The sequence below is a fragment of the Pelodiscus sinensis genome, chromosome 19 (genome assembly GCF_049634645.1).
Source record: "Pelodiscus sinensis isolate JC-2024 chromosome 19, ASM4963464v1, whole genome shotgun sequence".
In the NCBI taxonomy this organism is placed as follows: domain Eukaryota; kingdom Metazoa; phylum Chordata; order Testudines; family Trionychidae; genus Pelodiscus; species Pelodiscus sinensis.
The window spans coordinates 17359846-17381058 of record NC_134729.1 but is presented as its reverse complement, the minus strand read 5'-3'; the positions used below and the strand labels follow the sequence as shown (position 1 = coordinate 17381058).

Below are 21213 nucleotides of genomic sequence, written 5' to 3'. Positions count from 1 at the left end.
ACCGCCGCCCACGCCACAGACCGACGAGCCGCACCAAGGGTACGAGAGGTCGACAGCAGCACTGGGTTGCAGCGTTTCTCCTGGCCCGGCTGCAGAGGGGGGAAGCTCACACAGATGGAGAAGGCAAATTCACACCAGCGGCCGGGGAGACACCCCACCCCCAATGAAAGCGGGATTGGGGTCCAGCTGGGTTCTAAAGAGCCACGAGTCACCCTGGAGTTTCCTTTGGGGGGGGGGGGGGCGATTTATCAGCTTTGATGGCATTTGCCAATCTTCCTTCCCTGCGCTCGCCTTTCTCGCAGCGGGGGAGAGGTCCAAGCTCTCTCTGACGTCAATCCATGTGGGATTGACCTTCTGCTGCAGGGGCGGAGACAACTTGCTTTTCAATTCGGGCTGGGGGGTGGAGGGGCCAGAATGACTAGTCACACCCAGGATGTCTGGGGCCCTACACAGCTGGGGCCCCTATCTCTGGCAACAGCTGGGGTGGGGGGGGATGATATTTTACAGGTGGGATTTCATAATCTTCAGCAAGGCACTTACGAAATAAGAAAGCAAAATTGAAAGCAACGGGGGGAGGAAGAGGCGGGTGGGTGAACATTAAGACCCCGTAGTGCCCCACACTGGTGCATATCATAGAACCATAGAATCCTAGAACTGGAAGGGCCCTCGAGAGGTCATCGAGTCCAGTCCCCTGCCCTCGTGGCAGGACCCAGCACCGTCTAGACCATCCCTGACACGTGTCTGTCCAACCTGCTCTTCAGTCTCTCCAGTGACGGAGATTCCACAACCCCCCCCCCCCCCAGGCAATTTATTCCAGTGTTTCACTACCCTGGCAGTTGGGAAGTTTTTCCAAACATCCAACCTAAACCTCCCTTGCTGCAATTCAAGCCCATTGCTTCTTGTCTGATCCTCAGAGGCCAAGGAGAACAATTTTTCTCCCTCTTCCAACACCCTTTTAGATACTTGAAAACAGCTCTCCTGTCCCTTCTCTGTCTTCACTTTTCCAAACTAAACAAGCCCAGTTCTTTCAGCCTTCCCGCATAGGCCATGTCCTCTAGACCTTGATTCATTCTTGTTGCTCTTCTCTGGACCCTCTCCAATTTCTCCACCTCTTTCTTGAAATGCGGTGCCCAGAACTGGACACAAGACTCCAACTGAGGCCTAACCAGCACAGAGCAGAGCAGAATGACTTCTCCGGTCTTGCTCACAACACTCCTGTTCACACATCCCAGGATTATGTTTGCTTTTTTTGCAACAGTATCACACTGTTGACTTATGTTTAACTTGTGGCCCACTATGACCCCTAGATCCCTTTCAGAAGTACTGCTTTCTAGATAATCTCCGCATATTTTGCAGGATGGCCCTGGTCACAGCTAGGGATGTAAAATCCTATTAAATTAGTTAACCAGTTGAACATTATGTTTAATGGGTTAACCAACTAAATGGGGATGGGCAGCAATGTTCCCTCTTTTTTTTTCCCCCATTTAATGTGCAGAATAAATTTTATTATGTGCACTGAGGCATGTGTGAATGTGCACCACCAGGATAAACATCTGCTGCCAGCTGTGGGCAGCTGTGAGTGCTCTTCCAGTCATCTGAGTGTTTGAATCTCCCCTGGGTGGCCGCCCATTCGCTCAGCTTACAGGGAGCGTTAGCAGGCAGGCTGGAGGGCCCACTTCCACCGTGGGCAGGGGCTGCTCTGGCTTTGGAGTGCTCCTGCGTGCAGCACACCGGACCCAGCAGGTGGCAGGCGCCAGTGCATCACCGGGTAAGGGTGATGCTTACCGGTTAACCATTCAGCTCCCTAGTCACAGCTGTTGAAAATCACCTGCATGAATTGCTTTGTACCAGGACAAAATGTGTCCATTTTCAATCAAGGAAGATGAACCAGCGTCTGTTACTCACTTGGGCTATGTCTACACTGGCGTGATCTTGCGCAAAAACTCTTTAGCACGAGAGCTCTTGCGTTAAAGTAGTTGTGCAAGAGAGCGTCTACACTGGCATGTGCTTTTGCACAAGAGCATCCGTGCCAGTGTAGACGTTCCCTTGTGCAAGAAAGCTCCAATGGCCATTTTAACCATCGGGCTTTCTCGCGCAAAAAATTCATGTTGCCTGTCTACACTGCCCTCTTGAACAAGAACAGTTGCGCCAAAGGGCTTATTCCTGAGCGGGAGCGTCAGAGTTCTGGTGCAAGAAGCCCTGATTTCATACATTAGAACGTCAGTTGACTTGCACAAGAACTCGTGGCCAGTTTAGACAGGCAGTAAGTTTTTGCACAAGAGCAGCCGCTTTTGTGCAAGATTGCACCAGTGTAGACACAGCCTCGGTGTTCTCTCTAGGCATGAATGCAATCCCTGATGAAGACACCCCCTTTTGCCCCTTGAGGTCTATGCCCCCACCCTATGGATTTAGGGCTGGGTTTTCAGGAGGGGACATCACCCTCCATTGTCCCAACTGTCTGGGTTCTTCTGAATGCCTGACCCTTTCCGGGGCCATACGCTCAAAGGGGACCGTTATGCTAGAGCAGTCTGCCCCCTGCAGACTGCGAACCCCACCCTGCAACGTACGTGAGTCAACCGGCAGCATGTGTCCGATCCACAGCGCCTCTTTAGGAAGACGTCCACTTGCAATTTAAGGACTTGGAATGATGGAAATGCTAGAACACCGCTAGGTCGGTCCTTGCAGGGGGGTTGCTGGGCTAAAATGTGTCCCTTATTCCTAATCTGCATTTGTCTAACTGCTGCTTCTAACCATGAGATCGGGTTTTCTTCACACAGCGCATGATCAACCTGTGGAACTCCTTGCCAGAGGATGTTGTGAAGACCAGGTCTTTAATAGGGTTCAAAAAAGAACCAGATAGCTTCATGGGGGTTAGGTCCATCAATGGCAATTAGCCAGGATGGGTAAGAATGTTGTCCCTAGCCTCTGTTTGTCTGGAAACGGATCTCAAGAGAGAGATCACATGATGGTTCCCGGTTCTGTTCACTCCCTCTGGGGCATCTGACACTGGCCACTGTCAGCAGACAGGACACTGAGCGAGATGGACCGTTGGTCTGACCCAGTCTGGCTGTTCTGATGTTCCCTGCTAGATAAAAGAGCCGTGTACTAGGGAAATCTTTTCATCACGGAGGGCCTGGAAACCATGATCAGCTCACGCTTTCAACTCTGCTTTGGCTAAACGAGATAGATTTTCTCTCTAGAAGGCATTCGAGCCCATGTCAGGGAAAAAATAGATCGACTCCTTTTTAATGAGCTTCGATTCCTAGCCTAGCTTCTTTCCCCCTTGGCCTCCGCGCCTGCCAATGACAGACGCAGAGCTAATCCAGGGAACGTCTCATGCCCTTCGTGTTGCAATATCGTTTTCGTTCATTAAAACAATCCACAGTATCCGCTCCTCTGCCCCACTCACAAGACACGCCTCTGTTTTTCAGGCCAGAGGAACTGGTGAATAACACAATCTATGCAGGATACAGAGTGCAGATAAAAACCAGTCCCACTCTTTTCATATCATGAAAGTCAACAAATTGGGCTACAAATTTCACCTTTTCCCCTACTAAATAGTAGGCCAGTCGTTAGCTTGGCCCCCTTGGTAGTCACCCAGCAGAAGGCTCTTATTAACAAAGGAAGGCTGGCCTAGCAACTAGGGTATTGGATGGATGACTAAAAAGATCTAGGTTCCATTCCTTGGCCTGTGCCAATCACAGCGGTCTGTGCCTCAGTTTCCCCACCAGTAAAATACAGGTAGTAATTCTTCCTGACTTCACAGGGAGCAGATTTGTACCTCGGGAAGAGGCAGTGTTGCCTAATGAGTAGGACACTGACCTGGAAGCAGGCCCCTGGGTTCTATTCTTAGCTCTACAAATGACTCAGGGCTTTCCCCCTCACTGGGTGGCAGTTTCCTCTCCCTGCCCCCTTTGTCTGTCATAACTAGAGAGCTCAGAGGCACTTTAGGGCAGGCCCAGCCCCTGGCTGGGAGCTGGCGTGGCACTTCAGCTGCAGCCACGTAGCACCAATAACTACCACCTGGATCTTGCTGGCTGGCCCACAGCCAAATTTCTGTGCCACCCTCCCAGTGCCGTGCCACATTGTCCACCCCATGCTGTAAATGCTTGGCTGATGTAGAGTCCCAGCCCTAGGTCTCAAAGCGCTTTACAAAGGCAAGTCAATGTCACTGTCCCCATTGTACAGAAGGGAAAACTGAGGTGTGGACAAGTTTTATGTCTATTACGGGGGAAGCATCAAGTGCCTAATAGACTCTCCATCAGCACCCTCTGACCTCCCCCGGCCTGTGATGGGGGATTTAGTCTGGGGAACCTGAGCCAGTCACCAATTTTTATGGCCAGAAGAAACTGTTGGCTCACCAGGGACTCCTGTATTGTGCCTCATCATGTCCCCCTGGCTCCAGCACGTCTCCCAGGCAGGCATCTGGGCAGAGAACTCGACATCCCAGGCCAGACTCTGCTCCAGGCTAGAAAATAGGCTTGGAGCTCACTCAGCCTCGCTGCACCCGGTGCACACGTGCGCTCTCTCGCGCCCCTCCCACCCACCGCAGCAGGCTGAGCGCAGGAGCCGCCATGTACGAGCAATCGGAGGCCTGTTCTATTTCAAGGTTCTCATCATTATCCGTTAATGTCATGTTCTCCCCGGAGGGGGATTGAATTCTTCGCAGCTACGTAATTCTGCATGTCCTCGCCAGCTCCTGGTTAGTCACCGCCAGAGTTTTCCTGCAGGGTCTGAGCACCAGTTATCACCCCCCTCCCTGATTGTATGGCTTGGGAGAAACTGAGGCACAGAGCCGGCATAGGACTTGTTCAAGGCCACTCAGAGTCAGGATTAGAACTCAGGGCTCCTGTGCTCAAAGCACCGGCACCAAACATTTCACAGCCCTCAGCAGGTCTCCCCCTCACCCCCGACTTTCTAGATCCCTCACCCTTGTTAGCCACCATCTTTCCGACTACAGGCTGGAAGCCTAGTGAGGGGGAAGGGCCTTGGGGTGGGGGAATCATTTAAGCTACAAGAAAAAATATTGGAAGTCAAAGTCTAACCTTCCCCCACCCCACCCCACTTGGCAGGGACTGTTCCCCCATGTATGCCTCAGTTTCCCCTCCCACTCTTTCCTACTTCAATTAGAAGCTCTTTGGGGCAGGGGCTCTACAAAAAATAGACCCTCGCTGACGTGGACCCTGACTGAGGAGGAGAAAGGCCTCCCACCTTCCCCTGGCACACCAGAGTGAGGGGCGGGGGGCAGGCTAGTGGCTTTTCAGTGCTCCCGCTCTGCGGAGGGATGGGGGGATGGAGCCTCAGGGGCCAGATCCAAGCAAGCGGGGGGCCAAATCCAGCCCCAGGGCCATAGGCTCCCCACCCCTGCACTAGATTTAGATGCCCATAGTAACTCTTTACACAGCAAAGGCCCAACCCCCCACCCCCAGAATCCAGCACCATGGACAGAACCTGGCCTCTCTTCCGGGATAGGCGCCCTATGGAAGAGGTCAGGCCCTGAAGCGCAGTAGCTGGGGTGGAGCATGCCAGTGTGAACACTCTGGACCCACGCCCCGGAGATAATTAGCATTGATTGGCATCACCATGTGCCAGCCTGGGGAGCTGTATTGACCCGCCCAGAGGGGGTGGGGAGGTCCGGGGGCTGGAAAGCCAAAACATCTGGGCAAGTTGCAGCTGCCCCTGGCTGAGAAGAAGAAAGACCCTCCCCACTCCCCCCCCCCCCCGCACACCAGCACCTGGGGGCCCCAGACTTGTAGATTTTGTGTGCTCCAGCCCCACAGGGAGGCAGTGGGGGGGCTGGCATGCCAGCGCCGGCTCCCCAATATTGGGAAGCAGCCCTGAGCCTAGGGGGCCGGATCCAGGCAAGTTGGGGGCTACATCCGTCCGCTGGGCCTCAGGTTCCCCACCCCCACCCTAGTGCTTCAACCTCAGCCAATAGCAAGAGTCTTTCCTAAAGTACCTGGCCAAGGCCTTCTTGTCCCCCCCCCCCACAGGTTCCGTTCCTGCAGGGCTAACCCTGCAGGGGGGCACTCGATCCCCACCCAGGAGCACGGGGGCCAGAGGGGAGGGCTGCGGGAACAGGACGGGACCCCAGCGGGAGAGGGGGGTTTATTCTCCGGGGGAACGAGGGGCTGGCGACAGCGACCGAAGGATGACGGAGCCGGGCCCCTCCGACCCCAGCAGCCGCAGTCACACGGGTGCCCTTGAGAACGGGGTGCAGAGAGCTGGGGGGGGGGCGAACAGCGAGGTTACAAAGGGGTATGGCGGGGGCAGGGGGAAATGGCATCTGCTGCTCCCTGGCTTCAAATGGGTGCAGGTCCAAACTCAGACCCATCCCCCCCTACCCCTGGGGGCACCCTCCAGACTAGACAGGCCATCCCCAGTGGGCCAGGGGCTGCCGGTCACCCCTAAGAACTGCGGCCGGCAAAAGACGGGGGGGGGGGAGGCTGGAGGGGAGAAGCAGCATGTCAGACAGACAGCTCCTCTGCCCGGCAGCCCCGGCCCCGGGGGGCATTAAACAAACAGCATGTTGCTACCAGCGTCGCTAATTGACAGCGGCGAAGGGGGACCCAGCTGGGGGAGAAACCCAATAACCACAGCACAAAGCAGCCCCTAGGGAGGGATTGCCAGAGAGCTCCCCCCCCCCAACATCCCTGCCCATCTGGCAGGGCCAGTGACACAGCGGCGCTCGGTCCCCGGAGCCCCAGAGCAAGCAGGCCTGGTGCTCCAGGAAGACGGGGCGGGGGGCGGAATGAAATACCGAGGCCACGCTTAACGGAGCCGGCCCCGGCCTGGGCATCCCTGTGGCAGCCCCCCCTCCCCCCGCCTGCCAGTGGCCTGGAAACCTGCCGCAGCCTGGGGCGCTGGGGCTGCTCATCTGGGTTTGCTCCCAGGCCACCCACGCTCAGCACCAGGCAGGTTCCACCCGGCCCCAGAACCAATCCAGGATCGATCCTTCTGCTGGGCACCCCATGGGCAGCCTCTGCCAGCGCCGGCCCTGAGGTGGGAAATGTTACCAGGGAGGAGAGACAGGAGAGGAAGGGGGAAAGTGAAGGGATGTAGGGCCAGATCCTGATCTCAGGGGCACTCGGGTGAATCTGGAGTCACTCCACTTAACTTAATGGATGCAGGGCCAGATCCTGATCTCAGGGACACTCGGGTGAATCTGGAGTCACTCCACTTAACTTAATGGATGCAGGGCCAGATCCTGATCTCAGGGGCACTCGGGTGAATCTGGAGTCACTCCACTTAACTTAATGGATGCAGGGCCAGATCCTGATCTCAGGGGCACTCGGGTGAATCTGGAGTCACTCCACTTAACTTAATGGATGCAGGGCCAGATCCTGATCTCAGGGACACTCGGGTGAATCTGGAGTCACTCCACTTAACTTAATGGATGCAGGGCCAGATCCTGATCTCAGGGGCACTCGGGTGAATCTGGAGTCACTCCACTTAACTCAGTGGATGCAGGGCCAGACGCTGATCTCAGGGACAACCAGGGACACACCCTTGACTTCCGGATCTGGCCCTCATGCTCAGCGAGGCTGGGGCACATTCAGAGCCAGACCCCTGAGGACTTGAATGGAACCATGCCAGATTTGCACCTGTGTCACCGAGATCATGATGCAGCCCCCATGAGGAGATGCCATGGGGGGGGGGGGGGGGGAGGCCAGAGCTGACCCTAGTGTGAATTGTATAGGAGGAGAGCAGAGGTGCTAGGGATGGGAAGACCAAAGGTGGTTTTAGGCCCATACCTAGGGGATGGGCTATTGGCCTGGGGCTCAGAAAATCTAGGTTCTATTCCCGGCTCTGCCCGAGACCCAGTGCAAACCTGCTCCCTGCCTCAGTTTCCCCTCCTAGTCTTTATCTCTCTGCCCTCTTGTAATTGCAAGCTTTGGGACAGGGGCCTGCCCGTTTCTTGCTCCATGCAGGGCCCAGCACGGGACGTTTCACAGCCTGGACTTCCTGCCCCTTCAGGCACCCCCTGGAGTCTCGCCCGCGGGGCTGGCCTTTGATTCGGGTCCTGGGAGGGGACCAAGGGAAGTTATTCTGCTGGGAAATGGCTCCGCTCTGTTCTCCAGGCCCCTGGCTTTGCACCAGGCATCTGGCAGCCACAGCCGGGGCTGGGACTGGGGCTGAACAGAAGCCGGGCTGGAGGGGAACAGGCTAGTGGAAGAGAAAATAGCTTGAGGCAGGGAGAGGACTGACTGTTCCCTACGCCCTAGGATCCCCCCTCCTCACCACACCGGGCCCGGCCTGGGAGCACCACCCAGAATTAGAGGGTCGGGAGCCCAGGAGAGTCCGTTCACCCCAGACAGGGAGACGGAGCCCTGGCCTGCACAACCACCCTGGGGTCACGCCGGTTCCCTGTAAGCTGAGCCCCCGGGTGGCCACCCAGGAGAGAGGCAGGTGCTGCCCAGCTGATGGGCAGAGCGCCCCCAACTGGCAGCTTGGGTCCCCTGGGGGTGCACATCTGCACATGCCTCAGTGCACATAATAAAATGCATTCCGCACATAGATGGGGGGAAATGAGGGAACATTGCTCCCCATACCTGCTACTGCAGCTTGGGCCCCCCCCCCCAACATCCGGCTCTGCTGAAGTCCCTCAACCCCGCCCCCGCCACTCGGGCCCGGGTCCCTCACTCAGCAAAACGTCAGTGCCTGGGAAAAGCGGCCCAGCCCCCCCGGTATTTTCCACAGGAGCCGGGGACCCCAGCGTGGGCGGGAGGGGAGCGCCTGCAACGCGCCTAGCGCCGCCCGGCTCCACCCCAGAGGCAGCTGCAGTCCAGCGGGCGCGGGCGGGGCTGAGGGGAGGGGCGTTAGGAGAGCGGGCCAGAGCCCCTCCCGCTGTCACCCCCCTGCCGGGAGGGGGCTGGAGAATCACCCGACCGACCGGGGACAGGGACCCGCAAGGCCGATCGGCTGCCACGGGTCCCGCTGCCTCGACAGACCCTTCCCCCCCCCCCCCCCGCGGCTTCCGCAAAGCCCCCCCCCCCCCAGCCCTGCTCTGTCCACGCCCCGAGACAATGCGCGCCCCGCGCCATGGTGCGGGGGCAGCTCCGCTTCGGTTCTGCGGCTCCCCGGCTCCCCGGGTTCTCCAGCCTGGCGCCGCCGGCCTCAAGCCGAGCCGGGAGACGCGTTCTGCACCCTCCTGCCCGCCCCGCATCCCTCCCTCCCTGCGCGCCACGGGGGCCAGGCCCGGGGGAGACGCGGACCCCGCCGGGCCCCCTCGCCCCCAGAATAAAACAGGGCGGGGATCAAAAGCCCCAAGGCCCTCGCTCCATGGAGACACCCCCATCTCCAAACGCCCCCCCTCTATGCCTCTTGCAACACACACACACATATCACAGCTTGCAGGGACGGACACACACACACATCACATCACAACACACACATCACAGCTTGAGGGTCACACACACACACACATCACAGCTTGCAGGGACACACACACAGATCACAGCTTGACGGTCACACACACACACACACACCACAGCTTGACGGTCACACACACACACATATCACAGCTTGCAGGGACGCACACACACACACATCACATCACATCACAACACACACATCACAGCTTGAGGGTCACACACACACACACATCACAGCTTGCAGGGACACACACACAGATCACAGCTTGACGGTCTCACACACACACACACACACACACACACACACATATCACAGCTTGCAGGGACACACACAGATCACAGCTTGACGGTCACACACACACCACAACACACACATCACAGCCGGAGGGTCACAAACACACACATTACAGCTTGCAGGGATACACACACATTGCAGCTTGCAGGGCCGAACAAACACACACACATCACAGCTTGACGGTCACACACACACACACATATCACAGCTTGAGGGTCACACACACATCACAGCTTGCAGGGACTGACACACACACACACACACACATTACAGCTTGCTGGGACGGACACACACCTCACAACACACACACACACACATCACAGCTTCAGGGTGGCGGCTGCTCCCCTGCTTAACATGCAGCTCAGGTTGGCAGCCAGAATCCAGAGCTACCAGCGGGGGGGAGAGAGAAAAATCCCCCCCTTGCACCCCCTCCCCTTCCTCCGCCGCCCCCGCCCGCAGCCCCGCGGTACCTCATCGCCGAAGAAGGCCGAGTGCAGGGCGGAGAGCAGCCAGAGCAGTCCCATGGAGCTCGCATCCTGCAGCAGCCGGCGCCGCGGCTCTGGCTGGCTCCTCCTGAAGGGCTGGGTCCTGGGAGTGGAATTTTTTTTGCACGTTCCCGGCTCCCGGCCCTAGGGGGCAGCAGATCCCACTTGGCGCCCGTGAAAAAGTGTGCAAAGGAGCGTGAGGGGGGGGGGGGGCTGGTGAACACACAAGCGCTGAAGAGACCCGCCAGGGGGACCCGGGCGGCCCTGGGTCCAGTCACCTCTGAAGCAGGGATGTTCCATGCCGGTTAATTGAATAGTCGGTGAACCTCATGAATTCTTATCGGTTATAATCCCTGGGGGTGGTGCCCTCCGCCCTGCTCCCGAGAAGCCCTTTCTCCCTTCCCCCCCACTACTCCCCCCCCCTGCTGCAGCTGTATCTGAGGCAGCAGTGTGGGGTACCCGCTCCCCTTATGCATCTGCCTGTCCCCCATGCTGCTGGTACAGAGGCAGCAGCCCCTGTCTGGGTGGGTCTGGGGGGGCTGAGCTCCCTGACCTGGTGTTAGCCAGGCTGCTGGCCAGCCAGCTACAAAATTTACTGGCAAGGGCAGAGGGAGGAGGGGGTGTTTCTCAACCAGTGGTACCCCAGAGAAGTCGGGCGGGGGAGGGGGTACCTCAACACAACCAAAATTTGGAGAAAACTGCATTTTTGTTTTAAGTTTTACAGCATTTTATTATCTTTGTACTTTTTACACCCCAAAATGTCATCGCCCGCCCGGCTACGATTAAGTTGTTTAAACAAATGTGTTGCAATGGTAGAAAAAAATTGTGTGTCCCCAAAAACTGTAGGTACTGGGGGTACTTATATATTTATATATTTTAAAAGAGGTACTTTATAAAAAAAGGTTGAGAAACACTGGCCTATAGGTTCATCGACTGCACTATGACATCCCTAGTTCAAAGACACCACTCTCCTCTCAAAGGAGGCGAGGACAATGGTCCCTTGTTCTCCCCCCCCCCCCGCACACCCTCTACCAGCACCGGGCAGAGAAGAAACCAGCTTTGTTTGCAGGAAGGGGGATTTCGGAGCAACTCTCTGACCAGAACGCTACTTGCGCGCTAGGAAAAACTACCTGCGGGGCTGTACCAGCCTGGGGTTTGGGGTTTTTGGGAGCAGTTGGACAGCCACTGATGGAGAGTCTAGGGTCACTTAATGCCACTTCAGTGCTGGGGGTCGGACTAGGGCAGGGGGGTGGGCAATAATGTTTGATGGGGGTGCACGCTGAGATTTTGGTAAGTGGTGAAGGGCCACACTTTTCTGTGGGAGGGGTGCAGGGTCTGGCATGGAGGTGGGGTGCAGAAAGGAGCTCGGGGTAAGGGACTGGGGTGCAGGAGAGGGTGCAGGGTCTGGAAGGGATTTTGGGGGAAGGAGGGGATTTTGATCTGGGGCAGAGGACTGGGGTGCGGCGGCTGGGTGCAGGAGAGGATTCTGGTCCGGAGAAGGGGTGCAGGGGCTGGGAGGGAGGAGGTGGAGGGGAGGTGCAGAGGGTTTGGGTGGTGACTTTCAGCAGGGAGTTGGGCTGTGGGAGGGGGGTGGGGTGCCAGAGGTAGGCTCTGGCAGGGAGGCACTTACCTGCAGGTTTCCAAAACCGGCCAATAGGAGCTGAGAAATTGTGCTAGGGGCGGGGGCAACCTAGGAAGCCTCCCCCTAACCCCAGTGCCCAGAGCAAAAGCCACTGGAAGCAGCCAGCTGATGGGGCTGCTCTGTGCCCGAGGGTCCCAACGGGGTGGCTTGTGGGCCAGACCCAGTGGCTTTGTGGCCTGAATCCAGCCCAGAGGCCACATTTTGCCCAGCCCTGGTCTAGCTGAACTCTTGAGGCTCTTCCAGCCTGGCAGTCGTATTATTCTATTGCATAAACGGACCCAAAAAATCTTTCCAGAACCCTCAAGCTTGTTACATCTAACAGAACTTTAATATCCGAGGGGGAGCCGTGTTAGTCTGAATCTGCAAAAGCGGCGAGGAGTCCTGTGGCACCTTCTAGACTAACTCAAGTGTAGGAGCATAAGCTTTCGTGGGCAAAGACCCACTTCGTCAGATGCATGTACGAAAGCTTATGCTCCTACACTTCAGTTAGTCTATAAGTCTATCTTTCTTTGAAAAGATAACGAGCCTTGTGGATAAGGGAGAAGCGGTGGATGTCATATACCTAGACTTTAGTAAGGCATTTGATACGGTCTCGCATGATATTCTTATTGATAAACTAGGCAAATATAACTTAGATAGGGCCACGATAAGGTGGGTGCATAATTGGCTGGATAACCGTAGTCAGAGAGTTGTTGTTAACGGTTCTAAATCCTGCTGGAAAGGGATAACAAGTGGAGTTCCTCAAGGGTCTGTTTTGGGACCCGTACTATTCAATATCTTCATCAATGATGTAGATATTGGGATAGAGAGTACTCTTATTAAGTTTGCAGATGATACCAAACTGGGTGGGGTTGCAACTTCTTTGGAGGATAGGGACATAATTCAAAATGACCTTAGCAAGTTAGAGAAATGGTCAGAGGTAAACAGGATGAGGTTTAATAAGGAGAAATGCAGAGTGCTCCACTTAGGAAGGAACAATCAGTTCCATACATACAAGATGGGAAGCGACTGTCTAGGAAGGAGCATGGCGGAAAGGGATCTAGGGGTCATAGTGGACCACAAGTTGAATATGAGTCAACAGTGTGATGCTGTTGCAAAAAAAGCAAATATGATTCTAGGTTGTATCAACAGGTGTGTTGTAAGCAAAACTCGTGAAGTCATTCTGCCGCTCTATTCTGCACTAGTTAGGCCTCAGCTGGAGTACTGTGTCCAGTTCTGGGCGCCACATTTCAAGAAAGATGTGGAGAAATTGGAAAGGGTACAGAGAAGAGCGACAAGAATGATTAAAGGTTTAGAGAACATGACCTATGAAGCCAGGCTTCATGAACTGGGCTTGTTTAGTTTGGAAAAAAGAAGATTAAGGGGGGACATGATAGCGGTTTTCAAATATCTAAAAGGGTGTCACAAGGAGGAAGGCGAAAATTTGTTCCTCTTGGTTTCTGAGGACAGGACAAGGAGTAATGGGCTTAAAGTGCAGCAGGGGAGGTTTAGATTGGACATTAGGAAAAAATTCCTAACTGTCAGGGTGGTCAAATATTGGAATAAATTGCCAAGGGAGGTGGTGGAATCTCCCTCTCTGGAGATATTTAAGAACAGGTTAGATAGACATCTGTCAGGGATGGTGTAGACGGAGCTTGGTCCTGCCTTGAGGGCGGGGGGCTGGACTCGATGACCTCTCGAGGTCCCTTCCAGTCCTATTATTCTATGATTCTATGAAGGTGCCACAGGACTCCTCGCCGCTTTTGCAGAACTTTAATAATAATCCAATCAGTTGTTCCGCCATTTATTTCAGTTTCGGTAACAATTCTGCAGCTGCCTCGCCAAGGCCGGAGGTGCTGCGACATGCTGTTAGCTACCTCAGCTGCCTCACTACAAGCGTTTCAACGGGAGCTCAGCCAGCCCCTGGCAAAAACTCCTTTCCCGCCCTTCTCCGAGAAGCAAACCCTCCACCTTTTCCAATCCCCATCTCTGTTAGACACTTAGCTACTCGGATTCTCCTTTAGGGCCCGATGGGCATTCCTTCCACACAGGGCTGGGATCTCTTTTGCAAGATCCAGCTCTTCCTCGTGAATTTCGTTCTGTGTTGGATGGGGCCAACTTTCTCTGTCGAGTTCTAGTAAGTGATAGAAATGTAGCCGGGTTAGTCTGATGTAGCTGAAACAAAAGACAGGACTATGTAGCACTTTAAAGACTAACAAGATGGTTTATTAGGTGATGAGCTTTCGTGGACCAGACCCACTTCCTCAGATCAAATAGTGGAAGAAAATTGTCACAACCATATATACCAAAGGATACAATTAAAAAAAATGAACACATATGAAAAGGACACATCAAATTTCAGAACAGAAGCGGGGTGGGGGGGGGGAGGTAAATGTCTGTGAGCTAATGATATTAGAGGTGATAATGGGGAAGCTATCTTTGTAATGTGTAAGATAATAGATTGTTTATTCAGACTCAGGTGTAAAGTGTCGAATTTAAGCATGAATAACTGTTCAGAGGATTCTCTTTCAAGTGCAGTCTTAAAAGGCTTTTGAAGCAGGATGCAGGTAATTAAGTCGTTAAGTTCTAGTCAGTTTCACTTCCTGGTTCTCAGGCAGTCAAATTGAGGACACGTTGAAAAGTTTCAGAGGGGTCGCCGTGTTCGTCTGTATCTGGAGAAACTTAAAAAACAACGAATAGTTCAGCAGCACCTTAGAGACGAGCAAAAATGTAGATGGGATCATGAGGCCCACTGGAAGAAGTGGGCTGTGCCCACGAAAGCTTATGAGCCCATCTGTATGTTTTGTTAGTCTCTAAAGTGCTGCAGGACTATTTGTGGTGTATTGAGAACCCGTAACTGCCTTTTGTTATCTGGCATCTTTGACTCCCTAGATCTCAAAGTCCCTTAGCAAAGAGGGGTGACATTTCACTGTCCTCGTTTTACAGAGGGGGAAACCGAGGCACGGGAAAGGGGCAGAGCCTTGTCCAAACTGACCCAGTGAGTGAAAGGCAAAACCAAACAAACCCCAGAATCCAGGACAGGAGTCCGGATGCCAACGCCAGCTGTCTTCTCTCCTGCCGTTCACCTCTCTCCTAGACCTCACGCCCACCCCTTTCCTGATCTATCTGGTGAGGCGGATTTCCACGGTTTATGCTCGCTTGGTGGGCAGCGAGGCAGCTTCCCTTTTGCCCCTGCTCCAGCCCCCCGGGGGGACAGGTGTTTTGTAAGCCATGAAACCAACACAGCCACTCTGCAGAATCTCACAGCATTAGTGTGGGAAGGGGTAGAATTCTTCCTGACCCTCAGCCACCCTTCTGCCCTGGAGCATGGGGATCTTAGCTAGGGCTTCAGGGCAGTTCTCTGTAGAGACCCCCCCCCCCCCACACACACAGCAGCACAGAGGTTTAAAATCCAGCCCCTGGCCTCTCCTCCGCTGGCAGCACAAAGCAGGGATGTAAAAAATCCCGTTTAATTGGTTAACCACTTAAACATTGTGTTTACCCAGGACAAGGGCTGCTCCAGCCCCTACCAGTTAACCAGAACCAGTAAACCTCACCCATGAAGAGTGGGGCTTCCTGGTTAACCAGTTAACCACCCACATCCCTAATACAGAGCAGAACCAACCACCTGGCAGCCTCCCTGCGTGATCATTTCCTGCCCCCTTCCCCTCCTGGGGGCTCCTGGTTGGGTCTGTTTTAGTCTCTTGCCCAGCCATGGCTCCTCCAAACCAGCCACAGACACACCTGCACTTCACAGGCTGCTCTCTGCTATTTACACCAAAATAGAGCAGCAGGGGGAGGTTTCTGGGCATTTCCTGGTGGCCTCAGTGCCTGGCGGGAGAACGGTTGAGAACGGTGCAGCTGGAAAGGAGACGTCGACGGGTGACTTCTAATGCCCTTGAAGCAAACTCTTAGGTAAAGGTTGGATTTTCCTTCTTCGTTTTCCAATTTCTGCCCTGCTCCTAGGGGGTTACTCGCTGGCCACTTCCTTGACAGGGGTAAACCGGAGTCACTCCGGTTGCCTTCCACATTAGGCGAATGTGCCTGGGGGGAGGATCTGGCCTGTTTTGTGAAAGAGGAAGGGAGCTCTCTGGCATCTCACGCTTTTCTTGAAGCCCAAGCACTTTGGGCCATGGGATTAGGTGGAAAAAGTCTGCCTAAGAAGGGCTAGGAGAGAGGTCTCTCACGTCTTGACTGGTGTGGAGAAAGTGAGTAAAGGAGCGTGGTTTATCCCTTCGTAGAACACAGGAATCAGCGGTCACCCAATTAAATGAATAGGCAGCGGGTTTAAAACAAAATTACGAACTACTTCCCCCATACAATGCACAGTCAACCTGTGGAACTCCTTGCTGGAGGGTTGTTGTGTAGATCAAGACAATAACAGGGTTCAAAAAAAAGCTAGCTACGTTCATAAAGGAGAGGTCCATCAATGGCTATTATCCAGGCTGGGCAGGGATGCAAAATTATGCTCTGAAGCACCTTCAGCTTTTGTTTGTCAGAAGCCGGGTATGGGTTCCCTGTTCTGTTTCCCCGGAAGGGTTCTGGGTAGCGATGGATTCAACCGTGACAATTTTCTAAAGCTCTTTGGGGCTCCCCTTCTCACGGCCCTGCAAAGGGCTTGAATTCCAGAGTTAGACGCTGACGTGAAAACCCCTCCAGGCTCACGCAAGGTGTCTCAGGCTGGGCCCCCCAAAAGTGAGCACCTTGGAAAAGTTCCACCCGAAGCAGCCCCCCCCCCCAACCCCCTGTGGGACTCATTGGAGTGGATGCTGGGGAGCTTGGCAGGGTCCGGAGGAGCTGAGACTGGGGCGTGGTTGCTGGAGCGTGGGGTGTTTGCTCCTCACTGCTCTCAGCAGCAGGGTAGGGCTGGGGGGGGTTCCCTGCCCCCCGTCTCTTTTGGGGCTGGCCTGCCCCCGTCTCCGCAGGGCAGCTCGTCTCCCTGGCTGGGGGGCATTTACCCTGAATCTGGGCGGTTTCTTCCCTCTGTCCCACCCCAGCCCCGGGAGCAGCCTGGCTGAGCGATGCCATTCAGGGGGGATTCCAGAGCAGCTGCAGCCAGGCCTGAAGGGGATTAAGAGCCCTGGAGAAAGTCACAGGCCGTGGCCACGTTAATTTCCTTTGCCTCTGAGCGCCAGGGGCTGAGTATGCTGGCCACAGATGGCGCTAGTTCCCCATAGCCCCCCCACCTTGCTCCTGGCCCCCCCCGACCCCGATCCAGTCCTGGGCTGTACACAGTTCTACCAACACCCCTCAGCCCCCCCACCTCGCTCCTGGCCCCCCTATGCCCCTATCCAGTTCTGGGCTGTACACACTTCTACCAACACCCCCCATCCCTCTCCCCCATCCCTCCTATCCAGTCCCGGGCTGTACACAGTTCTATCAACCCCCTCCCAACCCCCTGTCCAGTCCCAGGCTGCACGTAACATAGTGTGCGTCTACACGACAAAAGCCTTTATTTCAAAATAACATCGAGCTGGAGGACGTCTTACTCCGACTCCTGTAACCCTCATTTCACGAGGAGTACGGGAAGTCGGCGGAAGAACGTTCTTCCTTCCACTTCCTGCTGTGGGGACGGCGCCAAAAGCCGAATTAAGCTATTTCGACTTACGCTACGCAATGGACAGAGCCGAAGTTGCGTCGCTGAATTTGCCTTTGCCCTGCTGGGTAGACGTACCCTTCGTTTCTTTTCTAAAATGAAAAGTCCCCGTCTTTTCAATCTCTTTTCACATGGGACCTGTTCCAATCCCCTTTTCTGAACCTTTTCCAATGCCAATCTATCTGTTTTTGAGATGAGGCAACCACACCTGCACACAGTATTCAAGATGTGGGGGTACCATAGATTTATAGAGGCAATAAGAGATTTTCTGTCTTGTTCTCTATCCCCTTTTTAATGATTCCTAACATTGTTTGCTTTTTTGCCTGCCGCGGCACAGTGTGGCTGTTTTCAGAGAACTCCCCACAATGATTCCAAGATCTCTCTCTCCAGTGCTTATAGCTACATGAGTTCCCATCATACTGTATGTGTAGTTGGGATTATTTTTCCCAATGTGCATTACTTGGCATTTATCCACCAAGGCAGGACCAATCCCAGCTAAAGCGTCCCAGCCAGGGCTTGGTCAAGTTGGCGCTGAAAAACCTCTGGGGATGGAGATTCCACCCTGTCCTTAGGGAACCCAGCCCAGCGCTTCCCCACCCTCCTTGGGAAATCATTTTTCCTAAAATCCCACCCAGACCACCCCCATGTAACTTGAGCCCATTGCTCCTCGTTCTGCCACCACTGAGAACAGCCTCTCTCCAGCCTCTTCGGTGCCCCGTTCAGGAAGTTGAAGGCTGCTCTCAAATCCCCCCTCACTCTTCTCCTCTGCAGACTAAACAAGCCCCAATCCCTCAGCCTCTCCTCATAGGTCACGTGCTCCAGCCCCTGAATCATTTTGGTCGCCCTCCGCTGGACCCTCTCCAATGCAGCCACCTCCTTTCTGTAACGGGAGGCCCAGAACTGGATGCAACACTCCAGATGTGGCCTCACCAGAGCTGAATAAAGGAATAATCGCTTCCCTTGATCTGCTGGCAACGCTCCTCCTAATGCAACCTTACTAAAGACCTACAGGACTGATCTCTAATCCAACAGGTCCTGGTCTGTTTCCACCTGCCCCACGCTCCCTAGAGGCCACGTATGGGTATATTCTGCCAGCAGCTCCTTCTCTCTCTTCTCTGCCCCCAGGCGGCCATGCCGGTGGAAGCTGTCACTAGCCTGCTGAGTGGCACCAGTCCACATGCGCCCCGGCTGTGCCGGACCAGCTTGGCTGCGGTCTTCATGCTGCGGCTCGGAGCCTTGGTGGTCGGAGCCAGGACCCTGTGGCGGGACGAGGTGGGGGACCTGGCCTGTAACACCAGCGTGGAGAGCTGCCGGCACGCCTGCTTCGACGCCGCCTTCCCCGTCTCGCCCTTCAGCCTGTTTGCACTGCAGCTGGCCGCCATCTCCAGCCATGCGCTGGCCAGCTTCTGGCACGCCGGCCCGGGGAAGGGCAGCTGGCGGCCGCCCATGCGCTGGGGCAGACAGCCGCTGCTCTGGCTGCCTGTGGGCAGCCTCTTGTGCAAGGCAGTGCTAGAAGGCGTCTTCCTGGTGACTTTCCATGCGCTCTATGGCCACTTCCCCGCACTGGTGCGATGCCCTCCCTCCCCCTGCCCACCCGCCGTAACCTGCGCCATCCGGAAGGCCTGGGAGAAGGACGCCTTTAACCACTTCATGGCCAGTTCCTCCTGGGCTTGTCTCTTGCTCAGTCTGCTGGGGGCGCAGCACGCCGCAGCTCGGATCCTCCGCGAGGCTCCTGCAAGAACTTGGCCAAAAGGCGCAGGCAGGAGGCCATGTGTGTAACTGGCCAGGCGGTGTGGCACTCCGCCAGCAGGGACCGTGTCCCTGGACTCTCAGTGCAAACAGAGAGGAGGCACTGATGTTTGAACTAAGGGAGTAACTCCCCCTGCTGATAGCACCAGTAGGCTATTATCCACTCAAGCGGCCCTTCCGATAGGAGGGGACAAGGGACATGCTCTGGGTGAGGGAGAGGGAAAGCGATGGTGGGGAAGGGATGCGTATAGATGAACGGGACATGGGTTTTGCCATTCAGAACATCACAGCGGCCAGACTGGGTCAAAGCAAAGGTCCATCTCGCCCAGCGTCCTGTCTGCCCACAGTGGCCACTGGCGGGTGTCCCAGAGGGAGTGAACAGAGGCTAGGGACACCCTCCCTGCCCACCCTGGCTCACAGCCATTGATGGACCTTATCTTGTCCGTGTTTGAACCCTGTTCTTCACAACATCCTCTGGCGAGGAGTTCCCCAGGTTGACCGTGCGCTGCGTGAAGAAAAACTTCCTTACTGTGGTTTGTTTTAAACCTGCTGCCGTTGCATCGTCGGGCTCACACGCGAGTGGCAATTGATGCGACTCTGGAATGATGCCCAGCAGATCAGATCCTTGGAACCGTGGGCAGCTCTTTTGGACAAGGACCGTTTCTTCATGCTGTTTGGACAGGACCTAAGTTGATGGGACTTGCCGAAGGCCAGTGGGTGCTACTGTGACACCTTTCGCTACCAGGATTTTAAGCCAGATACGAGGCAAGGTTTGCTAACGGGCAGAGCTGAGTGTTCCACTTTGCCAAAAGGGGCTGGTACTTGACTTGGGGTTAAGGGCATTTCGGGTAGGAAAAGACAAAGCGCCAGCTGCCGATCTACTCACCTGGCCCCCAGCCGCATGCCTTAACGGGTGTTTACTGCTCACACTTCTCACCAGTCATGGACACATTAGCCTCAGCTTACAGAATGGAGGTACAGGGTAAGCGCGGCAATGTGACCAAGGCCTTGTGAGAAGTCTGCGGCAGAGCCAAAATGTGTCCTGCCCATGCCTTAATCCCAAACCCAGCCTTCTTCCTTGGAGAACCACGCTGCAGCAGCAGATGGTGGACGTCGATGGCTCAGGGAACCCAGGGTTCAAACATATGTGGAGATAAAGAAAGAGTAGAGGCGAATTAACCCTTCATGTCAGGAAGAGCTAAAAGCTCTGATCCCAGCAGCCAAACCCACGCCCTGCTCCAGAGGGAAAGTCTTGCAAAGCAAATTTCCCGGGATCTTCCGAAATGCTGACCAATTGGGCACGACTCTCACCGCGACAGCTGCCTGGCCAAGAGACCTTTCCCAGCTGCCTGGCCAATACCCTTACAGCTCCCAGGAGGGGTAGCCTGGAGGTCAGGCGGTTTTACTACAACTGTGCAGGCATCCGTCATGGTGACAGCTCCTGGAGCCGGGGTAACCAGCTCGCGCAGCAATATTCATCCCAACGGCCTTGGGACGTGGTTCTGCTGGAGGTAGCGGAAAACGGGGTTAGCGCAGCGGACCACCAGAATCCCTGTTCCTCCTCGGGGGTCCGGCACTGCCACGTTGCTGGGTTGGCAGAGCTGTGCCTGGTCTCTGTGATCATGCAGGATGGCTCAGTCTGGCCGTCTTCGCGCTGGCACTGCTGATGGGTTGAGAGCGCTTTGCTGGCATTCTTCAGTCTAGGGGTGGGGAGCCTACGGCCCTGGGGCCACATCCGGCCCCCAGCTTGCCTGGATCCAGCCCCAAGGCTCAGGGTTAGCCGGTACTGGTGCTCTGGCCCTGCAGCACCCCCACTTTCCTCCTGCACCCCCAACTCTGCTCCTGCACCCCCATCCCGCTTCTGCACCCTCCCAGACCCACCAACCCTGCACCCCCAAAGCCTGCTTCCTTGCAGCCCTCTTCCACTCTGAGCCCCTCATTTTTGGCCCCACCCCAGAGCCTAGAAGGGCCCACAAAATCGACCCTTCCTGGGGCCCCCCCAAGCTCTGGTGCACATGGGGAGTAGGGGGAGGGTCTTTCTGCTTCTCAGTTGGGGGCCACATCAATGAGGTGCTTTGGGGGGGAGGGTTGCT

The 21213-nt window shown here is 55.4% G+C and overlaps 2 protein-coding genes across 2 annotated transcripts in view; one reads left to right on the top strand and one right to left on the bottom strand.

The window, feature by feature from the left end:
• Positions 1–10269, bottom strand: part of APC2 (APC regulator of Wnt signaling pathway 2) — a 40912-nt gene extending 30643 nt beyond the window's left edge. Inside the window, exon 1 of the mRNA XM_075902697.1 lies at positions 10140–10269. Within this exon, the coding sequence (XP_075758812.1) occupies positions 10140–10193 (54 nt within the window). The 5' untranslated portion in view covers positions 10194–10269. The remainder of the gene's footprint in view (positions 1–10139) is intronic.
• An 8048-nt stretch (positions 10270–18317) lies between these two features.
• LOC102463248 (gap junction beta-4 protein-like) lies at positions 18318–19242 on the top strand. The gene has a single exon (XM_006124979.3). It carries the CDS (start codon positions 18449–18451, stop codon positions 19148–19150), a length of 702 nt encoding a protein of 233 aa, XP_006125041.2. The 5' UTR covers positions 18318–18448; the 3' UTR covers positions 19151–19242.
• The last annotated feature ends 1971 nt before the right edge of the window (positions 19243–21213 follow it).

Bases quoted from the DNA above. Each gene is read 5' to 3' on its own strand.
- LOC102463248 (XM_006124979.3), top strand. From the start codon at position 18,449: ATGGGTATATTCTGCCAGCAGCTCCTTCTCTCTCTTCTCTGCCCCCAG.